The sequence below is a fragment of the Plasmodium gallinaceum genome (genome assembly GCF_900005855.1).
Source record: "Plasmodium gallinaceum strain 8A genome assembly, contig: PGAL8A_v1_141, whole genome shotgun sequence".
Lineage (NCBI taxonomy): Eukaryota > Apicomplexa > Aconoidasida > Haemosporida > Plasmodiidae > Plasmodium > Plasmodium gallinaceum.
Genome location: NW_021628302.1, coordinates 921,851 through 938,206, shown reverse-complemented (window position 1 = coordinate 938,206; position 16,356 = coordinate 921,851). Strand labels below are relative to the sequence as shown.

At 17.9% G+C, this 16,356-nt stretch overlaps 5 protein-coding genes across 5 annotated transcripts; 2 read left to right on the top strand and 3 right to left on the bottom strand.

The window, feature by feature from the left end:
- Nucleotides 1–170: 170 nt before the first annotated feature.
- Nucleotides 171–1,201, top strand: PGAL8A_00496500 (conserved Plasmodium protein, unknown function; the record flags this gene model as incomplete). The annotated part of the gene is made up of 4 exons (XM_028673769.1): nt 171–353; nt 604–723; nt 838–948; nt 1,034–1,201. The coding sequence occupies 4 exons, from the start codon at nt 171–173 to the stop codon at nt 1,199–1,201; spliced, it is 582 nt and encodes a 193-aa protein (XP_028530188.1).
- Nucleotides 1,202–1,674: 473 nt separating this feature from the next.
- Nucleotides 1,675–6,794, top strand: PGAL8A_00496400 (dynein intermediate chain, putative; the record flags this gene model as incomplete). The annotated part of the gene is made up of 17 exons (XM_028673768.1): nt 1,675–2,087; nt 2,232–2,415; nt 2,557–2,661; nt 2,758–3,039; nt 3,192–3,710; nt 3,797–3,865; nt 3,959–4,019; nt 4,091–4,258; nt 4,340–4,486; nt 4,668–4,741; nt 4,950–5,033; nt 5,203–5,336; nt 5,590–5,897; nt 6,112–6,203; nt 6,282–6,374; nt 6,474–6,509; nt 6,696–6,794. The coding sequence occupies 17 exons, from the start codon at nt 1,675–1,677 to the stop codon at nt 6,792–6,794; spliced, it is 2,868 nt and encodes a 955-aa protein (XP_028530187.1).
- Nucleotides 6,795–6,982: 188 nt separating this feature from the next.
- Nucleotides 6,983–7,613, bottom strand: ERH (enhancer of rudimentary homolog, putative; the record flags this gene model as incomplete). Its single annotated transcript, XM_028673767.1, has 3 exons — nt 6,983–7,076; nt 7,298–7,418; nt 7,511–7,613. 3 exons carry the CDS (start codon nt 7,611–7,613, stop codon nt 6,983–6,985), a joined length of 318 nt encoding a protein of 105 aa, XP_028530186.1.
- Nucleotides 7,614–9,170: 1,557 nt separating this feature from the next.
- Nucleotides 9,171–12,253, bottom strand: PGAL8A_00496200 (DNA repair helicase RAD25, putative; the record flags this gene model as incomplete). The annotated part of the gene is made up of 3 exons (XM_028673765.1): nt 9,171–10,912; nt 11,086–11,846; nt 12,114–12,253. 3 exons carry the CDS (start codon nt 12,251–12,253, stop codon nt 9,171–9,173), a joined length of 2,643 nt encoding a protein of 880 aa, XP_028530185.1.
- Nucleotides 12,254–13,235: 982 nt separating this feature from the next.
- DYN2 (dynamin-like protein, putative) lies at nt 13,236–15,347 on the bottom strand (the record flags this gene model as incomplete). The annotated part of the gene is made up of 1 exon (XM_028673764.1): nt 13,236–15,347. One exon carries the CDS (start codon nt 15,345–15,347, stop codon nt 13,236–13,238), a length of 2,112 nt encoding a protein of 703 aa, XP_028530184.1.
- Nucleotides 15,348–16,356: the final 1,009 nt, after the last annotated feature.

Below are 16,356 nucleotides of genomic sequence, written 5' to 3'. Positions count from 1 at the left end.
TTTTTTTTTTTTTTTTCATCTTTTTAAAGAAAAATTAGATCAAATGCAACTTTTAGACGAAGATAAAAATTTGGTTAAAAAAAAAAAAAAAATGAAAATACTAGAAAATAAAATAAAAAAATGCACTTATTAAATTTATTTCATTTAATGATACAATTAAGAAATATCCCATGAGAACATTTTACGTGTTATCAAAATCTTTTTTTAAATGTGAGAATTACCTGATCAATTTTTTGAGTAAAAAGAATTGTATGAATATCAATAAAAAATATTTTTCAGAGAAAAGTATAATAAACTCAATAAGAAAAGCAAAAAATAAACTGGATAGGGGTTCTTTGTATTTATTACAAGAAGTAAATTATGTCATATTTATTTTATATTTATTTTAATTTCTTTATATATTAATTAAAAAATATATGTATTATATATAAAGGGAAATACAATGACAATATTATTATATTAGTTAGTTATATTAATTATATATAACAATATAAATGTATTATTATGCATTTCTTATATATATATATATATATATATATATATATATACTTACTTTTTCTGATACATTTTTTCTTTTTTTTTTTTTTAAACTTTTTTGATTAGTCAATTAACAATGATTGCAAATTTTTAAATGAAGAAAAGAAAGTGAAGTTTCAAAAAATAATTAATGAGTTAAACGATTTGTTAAATGAGAAGTTTTATTTGATAGAAGAAAAAACTAAAGTATATAATAAGACACATTTTATTTAATTTTTTCTAAAAAAAAAAAAAAATAAAAGATATAAAAACAATTTTTAATTAATCTATTTTTTTATATATATATTTCTAAATTTTTAGATATTAAATCAAAAAAATTCAAATAAATATAAAAATAAAGAAATTTTTGGTTTATTTGTAGCAGGATTTTTTTTTGCCATTGGTTCAGTCACCCATTCTATTTTTTATTTGGTTTAAATAAATATATGATAAAAACAATTATAAAATAAGAAAAAAATAATTTTAGTTTTTTTTTTTTTTTTTTTATTTTCTTAAGGCAAGTATATACGGTTTTTATATATTAAAGAAAGCTTCTACAGAAAATAATAGTAAGATATATATGGAAACAAAATTAAATAACAATAAGAACAAATTAATAATAAATAAAAGAAATATAGATAATCTTTTAAATGTGTTAGAAAACGATTTTTTAAAAATAAAATAAAAAATATATCCTTTTTTTTTTTTTTAAATTTTTTAATATAACTATTTTCAATTATTTATATTGATATTAATTTACATTTTGAGTAAAATTTTATGAATATGTACTATTATACACATACATTACTAAAAAAATTATTTGCTTATTTTTATTTTTTTTTTTTTTTTTTCGTTTCAATATAAATCATATGTAAAAAAGATTATTATTATATAATTAAATTTTTTTTTCCCTTTTTTTATTTAAATTTATTTAATTTTTTTATTATAACTTTAATAATACTTATCCTCTAGAAACATATATATATATATACATTTTTTTTTTAATTTTTCATGTCTAAAATTTATTATTTTCTATCATAATTTAAAATTAATTTAAAAAATAAATTACTTTTTAATTATTATTATATTTTTTCCTAATCTATTTTATTTAATATATACATTATATTTAAAATCTAACTTTCTTATAAAAATTAAGAAATGATAATAAAGGAAAGAAATAATACTTATATAGAAAGAAAAGAAAAAGTAAAACATCAGAAAAAGAAAAAGGAAAAGGAAAAAAAGGAAAATGAAAAATTAGAAAATAAAAAAAAAGATAATATAAAGAAAAAAAATGATATGAAAAAAAAAAATGAAATAGATATTAAGAATAAAAATGAAGTAGATATTAAAAACAAAAGCGATACTGATACAAAAAATAAAAATGAAAAAGAATATGATGAGAAAAAAAAAAAAATAGAAAATGATATAAAAGGTAAAAACGAGAATAATGAAAAAAAAAATCATATTTTAAAAAATACAACATTGATTGATACATATATAATAAATGAAGATCCAAAAAAATTAGGAGATGAAAAAATACATCATAAAAATTTTAATTCATTAATAAGGTTAATTTTTTTCATATATTTCAATATATATAAAAAAGAAACAAAATAGGATTTTAAGCTAGTGATATAAGAAACAATATGATTTTAAGTAATATTTGTATTATTAATTTCTTTTTTTTTAATTTATTTTTTATTTTATTACAGAGTTGTAAATATAGAATTAGAAAAAAATATAAAAAATATAATAGGAATAGATTTTTGTGATGAACTAAGTAGTATAATTTTTAAAAATTTCCATTCTGTTGTCATAAAAAAAAATTACTTATTTTCACTTTTTCAAAAATATATGGGCACTGACGAATTAATTATAATAAATAACTCTCTAACTGTACAAATATAAAATGATTATATAAAAATTAAAAAAAAAAAAAAAAAAAATAACAAATTAATAAATAAATAATTTTTGTATCATTTTTGCAAACTATATTTAGTTAGTCTCATTTTTTTTTCTTTTTTTATATTTTTTAAGGACTATAAAATTGATGATCTTTTAATTTTTAGAAATACTCAAAAGTACTACAAAAAAAATTATGCACTAGTTGTAGATGAGAAAATATTCTCTTACTTCATAAAGGTCTAATTTTTTTTTTTTTTTTTTTTTTTTATATTGTCTAATTTTTTTTTTGTTCTATATGTCTTGTATATTTTATTTTTTTTCTTTTTTATATAGAAAGATAAAAATGCTGAAATAAATTTAGATGAAAGTAAAAATAAAAATAACAGTATAGTTGGTTCTAATAAAAAAGAAGAATTGAATTGTATTTTTATAAAACCAAAAGAATATATTTCATTGAATGAAGAAGAAATTGAAAATGAAATAAGATTAACAAATATAATAGAAAATAGAAAAAAATTTAAAAAATATATATACATTAATAAAAAGAAAAAATTATTTATAAAACCTGAATTTATGGAAAAAGATGAATTCATCAGCATTAAAAATAATATAACAGTAAAATAATAAAAATAATAATCCATATATATATATATATATATATATATATATATTTATTTATTTATTTATTTAAGAATATAGCAATTTTTCTTAACTTTTTTTTTTTTCTTGTATTTAACCATTTTAATGTTTATCTTTTTATATGTTAGCCTAATTCAGTGTTAAAAGAGAAAACTTTAGATTTTTTTTCAAAAAATTCAATTATACTTCAAAGTAAAGGTTGTCAAACATATCAAACAATATATAAAAGTTTAGGAACACAATATAATATAGAATTTTTAAAAAAGAAAAAGGAAGAAATATTAAAATCCAATAAGTTACATAAATTTCTTTGTAAATTTTTTCCAATTATTGAAAAATCTATAATAGAAAATTTAATCTTATCACAGAAAGAGGAACAAAAAAATAAACAGAGCAATGATATTTCCCCATTTAAAAATATAAAATATTTAAATAAAATATTTATATATACAGACGTGAAATATACAACAGACAAAGTTGTTTTATTTACATTTTATTTATCTTTAATAAATTATTTAATATTTATAATATACGTAAATAATTATAAAAATAATAATTTTATTGAGGGAGTTAACACAGATAGTTACATTCTGGTTTGGTGTTATAATAACTACATAAATCCATTATATGCTTTAATATCTCCATATGTAAAAATATTAAAAATAATATAAAAATTTTTTTTTAATTATTTGAATAAAATAACAGATATTCTTTTTTAAATATATACTTTTAGCAAATTTCGAGTGTTGCTGTAAATGAAAAGGATTATAATTTGGTTATTGCTGGATGTAGTAATGGATTGGTTTGTTTTTTTTTTTTTTTTTTTTTTTTTTTTTTTTTTTAATAAATAAAATTATATATGTACATGTACATATTTGAACATATGATTGTGTAGCTAGTCATTTGGAAATTACCTGAAAATTTTTATGGAAAATCTATTTTAGATTCTAAAATAAGTACTAAAAAACATATAACTAATACATATATATAATTACTAGATTTTTTTATTTATTTATTTTTTTTCAAGATGAAAAAACAATTGATGTAGAACCATATTTGTTTAGTAGTATTGAACAATCACATAAAAGAGAAGTAACCTCTCTTATATTTTTAAAAGACAAAAACTTGATAATATATGAAAAGAAAATATCTTTTAGTTATCAAAAAAATTACCATTTATTAGTTTCGATCTCTGGTAAATATTTTTTTTTTTTTATATATATTATTTTTTTTTTTGTTACTTTTATTGTTATTTTTTATTTTTTTTTTTACCTAGTTGATGGAACAATTTTAATATGGGATGTAACAAATATTGAAATAATTGAAGTAAAAAATAACATGAAAAAAAAGGAAAAAGAACTTACTGATGAATTGTATAGCTTTAAACCAATTTTTAAGATAACTACTACTAGACCAAATACGGGTAATGTTTATATATTCTAATTTTTAATTATTCATAAATTATAAAATATTCATAAATAGAAAAAATTTATTTCAATTACTTCACTGTTACAATTATTCTAACCTAATTCATGATTATTCATAAAAAAAAAAAAAAAATAGAAGAATTATTATTTTAATATTTTTTCTTTTTTTTTTTATAGAATATTCTTTGGGATTTACATATCTTCATTTTATAGAGATTAATCAAAATGTTTCATCATTTTTCGCATTTTCAGTAATTTTCTATACTCTATAATCGTATATAATTATTTATATATTTTTATATATTAGTTCATTCATTATATAATATTCATTTCTGATGTTATCAAATTCACATGCGTTCAATTTATCTGTTTTCTCCTTTTATCAAATATTCTATTCATTATAATAAATTTGATATAGCTTTTTTCATTTTAAACACATTTTGAAAAATTTTTACATAGGAAGAAGGAGAATATATAATTGGAAATTTGTATGGATGTATGCAAAAAGAGAAAAACTATTCTATTATCAACAAAATAAATGATGTAATATAAAAAACAAAAAAAATTAAAAATTAATATTAGGATTTAAGAAAATAAATTAAATTTTATTTTTCTTTTTATTAAAAAAAAAAAAAAAAAAAAATGAAAAGAGTAAATTTTAAATTTAATTAGACTGGAAAACTTAAAACTTCATTTGTTTATTTTATTAAAGGATTATAAAAATTATAAGACATTGTTATGTGTAAAGAGAAATAATATCTTGAAATATTTAATTCTAACTTTAACTGATACAAATTTTTATTTATGGAAAGAAAATGAAGAACACCCTTTGTATATTTCTCCCAAGTAAACTTTCAAATATATTCTTATTTATAAATATATTATATTTTATATTAATTTCTTTATTTTGTGTAATTATTTATTTACCTAATAGTTTTATTTAGTTTAAATATACATTAAATTTATTTTTTTTTTTTTTCAATTTTAAAATATAAATCAATAATTAAAAATAAAATTTTTTACATATTTATCTCAAATGAATACACAATAATCAAAACATCACTTCAAATATTATATTTTTTTTTATTTGTTTTTTCAGGAGTAATGAAATTTATTCTTGTTGTGAATTTAGTCAAACAAAAATTAGTGTAATATTTATAGGAAAAATAAATGGACAAATTGAAATATGGAATTTATTAGATCAAAAAAATCATTATATATATTCATTAACTATTAGTAGTTATAGCTTAACATGCATAAGTATTTTTCAAAATTATGACTCTACTTTATTTAAAAGCTTAGAAAAAAAAACGAAACCAGTAAAAATTGATGATATTGATATTATTTATGAAAATTGTGATGAAATTATAGACACAAATGAATATTTAATGAGTAAAAATGAAGATGGTAAAACAAAAAAAGTAAAATATATATTATAAAGGCTATTTCAAATTTAATTTTTCTTTATTTTATCTTTTTTCCTCAAAATGTTATATTACTTGCTTTCAAAATAATAATACTTCATGTATCTTTTTATATTTTATTCTATCAATATTCAATTTAATTTCTTTTTAAATTGTCACATTTTTTCTTTTTTCTTTTATATTTTTGTTATATAAAGATATTTTTAAGTATGCCTACAACAAGATTATAATTGGAGATTCTAGTGGATGTGTTTTTGTTTATGAAATTGAAGAAAATTTATTGAATTCAGTAATTTCTTTTATATAATGCATATATGTAAAAAAAAAAAAAATTAATTTTTTTCTTTTTTTTTTTTTTTTTTGTTAGTCAAAAGAAGAAATTAGAGAATTTTCACTATGGATAGAAAACAGAATATATGTGAATAAACAAAAATTAAAAAGACAATTAGAATTATTTGAGGTAAATAAAATATTCTCATTTTTTCTTTTTTATATTTAATAAAATACTGATAATTATTTTAAAATGGATTATAAAAATAAAAAAAAAAAATGTTTATAGGAAAAGGAAAAAATGTTAATGAAAGATGAAAAAAAAGTAATATATATACATATATATATGCATATAAAAATAAAGAATAAATATATAAATTTTAAAAATCATAGCTTTCATTCTTTTACGCATGAATATTATAAATGAATATACAACATTGTTTGAAATAAACTATTTATATATATTATTATCTGTTTCTTTTTTTTTTTTTTTTTTAATATATTTATATAGACAAATGAAAGGAAAGAACAATTAAAAACTAAACTTGAAGAAGATTATAAAAATATATTAGAGAAATATAAAAGCTATTTATTAGGTCAAAAAATATAAAAAAAATGGGAGATAATGAAGTAAAAATATTGATTAAATGATTTTTTTTTTTTTTTTTTTTTTTTTTTTTTTATCTTGTTTAAATTCTTAAAACATTTTTGAAGTTATATAAAGTATAATAATAATAAAGCGTAAATAAAAATGTCTTTTTTCCCTCCTTCTATTTACAATCATATTTATATTTTTTCTCATTTACCAATTTGATCTTTAATATGTTCAACCAGCTTTTGTTTTATCCACTTTTTATCATGAGGTTTATATGTCCATGTAGGTTGATGAAATCTATTAAAATGAAGAATAAAATAAAAAAAAAAAATATTAAAAAATTGTTCTCTATAAATAATTTTTTTTTTGATATATTAAAAAATTATATATACAAATGATGAAAAAAAAATGTTATCAATATTTATCCATTATATTTGTTTAATATTTTTAAAAATGTCTATCTATATATTAAAACATTAAATTAATTATTTTTCTTCTTTTTTTTTTTTTTAAATTACAATAATAAAGTCATTTTTTGTATGTTATCAATATATAAAAATAAATCATTCATATTATATGTTATTCTTTGAACTGAAGGATCATTTTCTTTTATAGCTTGCTCATATAATTGACAAATTCCTAAAAAAAAAAAAATAAATATAAACATAAATATACATATATATATATATTAAAGGATTCTATTTATAAATATTAATTCAATATATATGAACCATTTAAAGCTAATTTTAGAGAATTATATTCAACAAAAGTTCTGCTTTCTATTTTACGAGAAAATTGAACTAATAGCACAACATCGCTATAAGATGGATTCATTTTTTTTTCTTTTTTTGACTTTATTTTCCTATTTTTTTTTTTTTTTTTTTTTTTATTTCTTATTTTTATAACAAAAAAAAAAATATATATTTCTCTCTTTAATGGAATATTTATTATAAATTTTTTAATTTTTTTTTTAACCCTTTTTTTTTTTTTTTTACCCTTAATTACAATAAAAAATTATTTCATTGAAAAAAAAATTATAATAATATAATTAAACACTTTTATTTTAAATTTATTCATATATGAATACATAGTTTTATATAAACATATGAGTGCCAAAGCTTTGGTCATTCAATAAATGAATAATAACAAAAAAAAAAAAAAAAAATATAACACTTAATAATTGTTTAAATTAAAAAAAAAAATTAATTTTTTACTAAACTTACATTATTAATCCATTTTCTTTAAAGTATAATTTTATATCTTAAAAGAATATAAAATAAGGAAAAATGATAAAATAAAATTATATGTAAAGTATTCATATATTAATAAAATGTATTAAAAAAATAATATGTAAAAGTAAAATATTTAAAAAACAAATAAAGAAATGGTAGAAAAAAAATTTCATAGCATTACTTCCTAAAAAGTATAGATCAAATTTAGGCGTATCTTTTTTTAAAAATATATATATGATTTATTATTTTTGTTGTTTAAATTTTATGTAAAAGAAAAAGATATTTTTTATTTTTATTTATTGGAAAAAAATTTAAATGGATCTGTTACTATTATATATATATTTTTTTTTTTTATTTTTCTGGGTCATTTAATAAGTAAGGGCTAATTTAATCTTTGACAATCAAAATATAAATAAAAAAAAAAAAAAAAAATTTAATTAAAGGGAATAAAAAGTAAAATGAGTAAAAAAAAAAGATTAGTTAATTGCAAATTTTAAATATTTCCATATTAATAGTATTATTTTTAAAGAATAAAATTGAGGGAAATATATAATTTTTGTAAGAAAATAATGATATAAGAATTTTTTTTCAAATAAAAACACATCATAATTTACCATAGTATAATAAATATTTATATAATATAGTGTTCTGCAATGACAGTAAATAAAATTTTAAGAATCATTTAATTTATATTATCAAAGGGAGAGTGTAAAGTTATATATTTTATTTATTAATTATATATTTAATAACAGTATAATTATCCTTGAATATTTATGTGTTACGTATGTGTATTGCAACCATTTTATATTCTTTTTTTTTTGCTATTATACGGAACTATATATATACATATATAATCTGAATTACTTTTAATTTATTCATAAAGAATAATATTATCTTAAAAAATTTCTTAAAAAAATTGCTTAAAAAAATTGCTTAAAAAAATTGCTTAAAAAAATTGCTTAAAAAATTGTATCGTTTTTTCATGATATTTTTTTTTATGTATAAAAATACAAAAAAATATTTTAAAAAAATATATAACTCTATTATTTTATAGAATTTTTTTTTTTTAAAACTCCCGATTATTTTTAATTAAATTTCAAAAGCGTATATAAATATTTTTTTTTTTAAAAGTTTTATGACAAAAAATATGCAAAGAAAATTATTTGTTTTGATTTAAAAATTTTCTAAATAGAATATGTTTATCAGCAAATTTTTTTGGTGCGTTTTTTTTTTTATCATTAAATGTTACATCTATATTGGATGCTAATTTTAACAAGCTTCCATTTTCTACTTTTTTTAAAGAATCTTCCTTTTTATTTGAAAATCCATTAATGTTACTTTTATTAATCTTTGAATTTTCTTTATTAAAATTTTGATCTTCAAATAAATCATCATCTTCATCCATATTCCCATCGTCTGTGCTAGCTAAAATGCATTTTAATAAGTTATCTTGAATTTTTTTATTTTTATATACTAAATTTATTTTATTAAAATCAACAATATTATCACTATGAACATTATATGCATATCCTTGATTAATGAGAAATTGTTGTCTTTTATCAGAGTAACACATTTCTATTGTGTCTTTACTAACTAAACTATAAAAGAAGGAATCAGGTTCATTTATATTTTTTTTTTCATTGGCTTTATTTTTAGGTCTTATAATTCTTCCTAATCTTTGTGCTTCTTGTCTTCTTGATGCAAAATTAAAAGAAATTTGAATAACAACATTTGCTATAGGAATATCAATTGCATTATCTCCAACTTTACTTAATAAAATAGTATTGATAGATGAATCATTTTTAAATTTATTTATGATAGCAATTCTTTCAATTGGAGATAACTTTCCATATATAAATGGTTTGTTTAACGTTTTAGCAATATGTAGTAAAGCAAAAATATTATCACTGAAAACAATAATTTTATCATTATTTTGTTCATGATATTTAATTAAATATTCACACATCATTAATTTTTTAGGGTTACATGTATATAATCTTCTTTTAATAAAACTATTAGACTTTAAATAATATTTATAAAAAGAACCAGGCATACTACACCATATTTCTTTACATAAAGCTTTAGCTAAAAATCCCTTATTTTGTAATTCCACCCAATTAGCTTCATATAATTTAGGTCCAATAATCCACTGCAAATCTCTAATCAACAAATCTTCTCTTACTAAAGTTGCTGTTAAACCAAGTTTACAATGAGATTTCACAATATCATTTATTCTTCTAAAAGATGGTGCAGGTGCAAATTGAACTTCATCAAATACTAATAATCCCCACTCTCTTCTTCTAATATCATTAACAATTTTTAAACTCTGTTCACTTCTTTTTCCTGAATACGACAACATAGTATATGTAGAAATTAAAACACCTGCTTCGTTAATTGGCCATAAATCAAACTTGTAATCAGATGTTAATATTCTTAAATGCCTTGGGTGAATATTAGTGAAATCCTCAAACTGTTTTTTCCATTGTTCAACTGCTACTGCTGATGTTGTTAAAAATAATGATGACTTTTTAATTGTACTAGCTGCTGTTATCCCTGTTAAAGTTTTACCTACACCACAAGGTAAAACTATTATACCTGACCTACTTCTTCCATTACTAAACATTTTTCTTAATGCCTTTTCTTGATAATATCTTATTTGCACATGGCTTTTTAATGAACATATTAAATTAGGATTTTTTTTATCTCTTCTAAAATCATATTCCATTAACAATGGTCTTTGCATAGTCTGCAATGCTTCTTGTTTTACTTCTTCTATTTTATCGCAATTCACTTCAAACGAATATACTTCTGATGAATTTCCCAAATTTTCATTTATATTTTCATTTATATTTTTTTTTTCTTGAAAAATCAATTGTTTTTCACTTTCGCTTATCTTGAATCCTATTTTTAAAAAAAATCAAAGAAATTTTAAATTTTTATTATAAACATAAATAGTAAAATTAAAAATAACTATGTATATATATATATATGTCAAATAATGTAGCAAAAAATAGTAAAAATATATATCATTAACAAAAAAAAAAAAAAAAAAAAAAAAAAATAATTTTTATAACCTAGTTGGGTGGTATCTAATACAGGTGCTTCATAAGTTACATAAGATTCTTCATTCTTATTTTCATTACTTTTTTCATTTAAAAAATTGTTAGTGTTATTTGTTATATTATTATTGTTATTTTCCTTATATTTTTCTTCTAAAATACTATCATTCATATTACACACACTTTTTATTTTTTGTTCATTATTATCATTAGAATATATCCTTGCATTTTTTATGGAATTATTATTTAATAAATAATCTAATTCTGATTTATTTGTAGCTTCAATATAATATTTATTTTCTCTTAGTACTAATTTAACTTTACCAAATGATTCAGCACTTTTTGTAATATTATGAACTAATTCTTTAGGTAGTACATTCTTAGAAAACTTATCTAAATTTATTAATAATTCATCAAGTGTAATTCCTACAGATATTGCTGCATATAAAGAAAAAATAGTTAATTGGAATTCATGAATTAATTCAGGTCTGCATATTGGTTCAGCTATCGTAATAAGAAAATCAGATGCCTGTTTACTGCAACTATTAAACATTTCCAAATATATAAATCCATCTGAACATATCCACATTGGTTTATTCATATGATTTTTTTTTAATTTCATATCTTTACTGTAATCATGAAATCCTTTTTGTTGTATGTTTATAGAATCTGCACTAAATGGTAAATTTATTACTTTTTTATCAAAATGCATTTCATAAAATTCTTTAAATTTGTTTTTTGCCTTTTTTGTAAAATCTCCACTGGAACTCCCTTTTCTATAAAGTAACAAAAAAAAAAAAAAAAAAAAAAAAAAAAAAATTTAAATTATAAAGAGAAGTAACATTAAATGTATAGTTTAAAATAATATATATATATATATATATTAATCTAGTATTAATTATGAACTTAATTATCATAATTTTTTTCTTTTGTAATCAACTAATTGAAATGATACTATTTGAATATATTATTATTATGTTGCAGTTTTCTTTTAGTAAAAGAAATGTAAAAATAAAAATTACATACTAATTTTGTTTTCTTACATTTTTTTAGAAGCCTTCAATTTACGTCTTTTCTCATTTTTTGCATAATAATCCTCATTTAAAATATCTTTTCTCTTATAATAACTTTTTTTATTAGTACTTTTTGTAATATTATTATGTGTATCTTCAACTTTTTTCATCTTTTAGCTTTTTCTTAATTAGTCATGTTATTTATTCAAAATGTAACAAAAAAAAAAAAAATAAAAATAAAAAAAAAGTAGGCATAATAGTGATATTTATATGATAAATAGTTGAAGAGTTTCTATAATTTCAAAAATCCAAAAATTATTACAAAATCTATGAATATAAAATAATATTTAGAAATAATAGAAAAAAAAATAAATAAATCACAATAATTAAAATGCTACAAATAATAAGAAGTTAAAAATAAAATTGTAAAAATGCAATATAATAATAATCAAACTTAAATATTACTAAAAAAAAAAAAAATTTTTGAGTTTACAAAATCATTTTCGAGTTTCAAAAAAAAAAAACATGTGAAAGTGATAACATTTCAATGACACACATTTTTATAATTCTAATTTTCAATGTTATAACCTTTTAATGATTAAATATTCTACACTTCAATTTAAGATTTTATTCTTTTTATGCTTTACCCTTTTAATTCACGATTACATATAGCTCTTTTATACATTTTTTTTTTTCTTTTTTTTTAAATTTTCAAAAAAAATAGTTTTAAAAAAAATTTTAAAAAATCATAAAATAATTTTTTTCATTTTTATTTTTTTGTATATATTTAAAAGAATTGTAATTATAAAAACAAAGTGGAAAAAAATATATTATTAACAAAAGTATAACTAGGACTTTTTTTTTTTTTTTTTTTTTATATCATAAATAGATAAATAATTTATATTAAAAATTAAAAAAAAAAAAAAATATATACAAATATGTATTTTTTTTTTTTTTATTTAAAAAGAATATTTTATTTATAATTACATTTTAATCTATTTATTTATTTATTTTTAAAACAAAAAAGAAATATTTATATATATACCAATAAAATATATTTAAGCATTTAAATGCATATATATATATATATATATTTATATTTACAAATATATGATTCATATTAAAATTTTGACATTTTTTATTTTTTTTTCATTAAATCTCCTGATTTCTAATTTCTGCCAACATTTTGATAGCTTGATTCAAGGATTCAAGATTTTTTTTACAATTATTTCTTTTTACTTTGATAGATGAACATTCATTAAATAAATTAAATAATTCATCATTATGTAAATTAGAAATTAAAACTTTCTGCATAGTTTTTCTTGACGTATTAACCATGAAATGCATAATAGCCTTTGGAACTGCATCTGCTATATGCTTACGTACAATATTGAAATAATTATTAATTAATGATTTTATTAAATCTATTTCTATTATTTCTTTAGAAGAAGAAGAATATTCAGGTATAATTTTATCAGGTATAACTGGTAAAACAAAAACATTTTCTCTAGTAGTACTATTAATACTTGTAATTTTTGTTCCTTCTTTATTTTTTAAGTATTTTACATCCTCTTTATTTTTCCATATTTTTGTTTCTTCTTTAAATGTATGATGAGTCAATGAGCAAATGGTGTTATCGCTATTTTCTTGTTGTTCTCTCTTTTTGTTTTGGAATTTGTGTGCACTTAACACACTATCTGATTCTTCAACATAATCATTGTCTTTATCGTAAACATTTTTCATAAAGTGCTCATTTAAAAAATCAGGGTGACTAGTATTAATATAAGATAATTCAATTAACATTAAATTTTTTATCATTTCTTTAGTTGGCTGTAAGCAATCCTTTAAAAGTATTTTTACTTGTTCATTTATGGCACTTTTTAAATTTGTAAATCTTTCCATATCTGGTATTTTGCAATTATCAACAATTTTAATAAGTTCTTCATAAACTTGATCAGCACAACGAAGTGATGGTTCTTTTAAACAATTTATTAATTTTTTTATTAAAGTTTCAAAAGCACTTTCTGGTACAAATAATGCACCTCTTGGTCCACTTGAGTTTCTTATAGCAATTCTAATTTCTTCATCGGTTAACATTTCTAGTGGTGAAAAATCATTTAAGGATTTAATATACCAATCATTAAAAATGTAATGTATTCTTGCTCCTCCCTTTAATTCATCTACTCTATCTTTATAAAATACCTTTCCATCAATTATGTCCTGATATTGCTGAGAAAATTTAGTTATATAATTTACAAGAACTGCTAAATATTCTGAACGGTTCATATTTTCCATTGGTTCTCCTAATTCTAGTAATCTTTCTTCTTCAATACTTTTTAAGGAATCAATTTTAGGTTTTAAAAATGGTACCGTATTTTTAATATGTTCAATAAGAATATTATTTAATTTTTTAGCTAAATTTTTTATTCCACATTCTAAAATACATTCAATTTGATTAGTAACATCTATACTTTGATTAAAATATTCTTCTTCCTTTTTTATAGATTCTTCAATACTAATATTATCATCTACATCTTTTTGACTCCTACACACAACAGCTACGAACCCTTTTTTTAAAGGATAGAGAGATCCACTAATCATTTTTTTCCATATTTCTGGTTTTTCAACCATATCACATTTTGTTATAACACCTATTGTTCTTTCATGCATTGGATCTACACTTCTTGCCATTTTCAAACTATCTGAATTTGCTAAATCAATATTAGCACAAGAAACAGCTAAAATGATACAATTAGGATTTTTTATATATTTATTTACTAAATTAACAATTTGCTCTTCTACATTATAAGGTTGATTTCCAACAGGAACTTTAGTTAATCCAGGTAAATCAATTAATGTTAAATCTAAAACGTTGTTTTTGTGTATTTCTAATATAATTGGAGTTTCTTTTATACATTTATTTCCCCCAGTAATTTCTTCAGTCACATCTACTAGTATTTGATTTAATAAAGTAAAATCATCAATATGTTTTTCCACTTTATTGTTTTCATAATCTGAGTAAGTCAAAGTGCAATAGCAATCTTCTGACTTTGAATTTGTTAGCTGTATTATAATAGGAGTTCTTGTTACAATATCCTCCCCTTTAGGCATAAAACTTAATCCAACTAAAGATTCTAACAAAGAAGTTTTGCCTACAGATTGAGCACCCACTACTGCTATATGTGGCAAACTTAATGCTTCACTACTTATAAAAGATGAAAGAACATTCTGCAATTTATTTACTACTGGAACTAATTTATCCATTTTTATTTTTACTTGTAATAATAATGAAAATTATTAATTAAACATAAAAATTATTCAAAAAAAAAAAAATGTATACTAATTTTTTTTTAAAACCTTATATAAAAAAAAAAGAAATAAATTAAAGTATTATTAACCCTTCACAAAAATTAAAGACAAAAAAATTATTATAAATATATTATGCAAATTTAACGAAAGTTTTTAACGAAGAAAGTTAAAAATACTAATATATATAATTATTTATAAATACTTGAAAAATTCCTTTTTTAATAAAATTTTTACTTTTAGACAATAAAAAAGAATATTTTTATATAATTGTAATATGTATTTACATTAAAAAAAAAAAAAATTAAGAAAAAATAATATGTAAAAAATAACTAAAAAGAATAATAAATGACAAATATATTAATAGAATAAATATAGAAAAAATGTATAAAAAAAGGATAATAATATAAAAAAATATAAAAAATGGATAAAATATATCAAAATAAAGAAAATATTTATATATATATATATATAAATATATATATATATATATAGAAAATAAAGAATAAAATATATTTTGTTAATAAAATACCTAAATGTACATGCCTTCTATTCATCTTCAAAAATATAGTTCAAATTATAATGAAATTTAAAATTCATTTTCTTTTATTAATGTTAAAGATTATTTATGAGATGTATAATTTTTAATTTGTTACATTTCTAATCTTAAATGAATTTTTTTATAATTACAAATTACATAGTATTCCATATCTTTATTAATTATAGTAATATAATTTATATAAAAAAATACTTGTTACAACTAATACTTAAAATATTCATATTATTATTATTATTATCTCAAATATAGTTTTTTTTATTTAAACTTTTTTTTTTTTTTTTTTCTTTTCTTTAATGCACACAAATATTTAAGATATATTCTTTAAAGTTTTCATTTTAATATGAAATCTTAAAATTCTATTTTTGTGTTTTATAAAAAAAAAAAAAAAAAAAAAAAAAAAAAAAAATT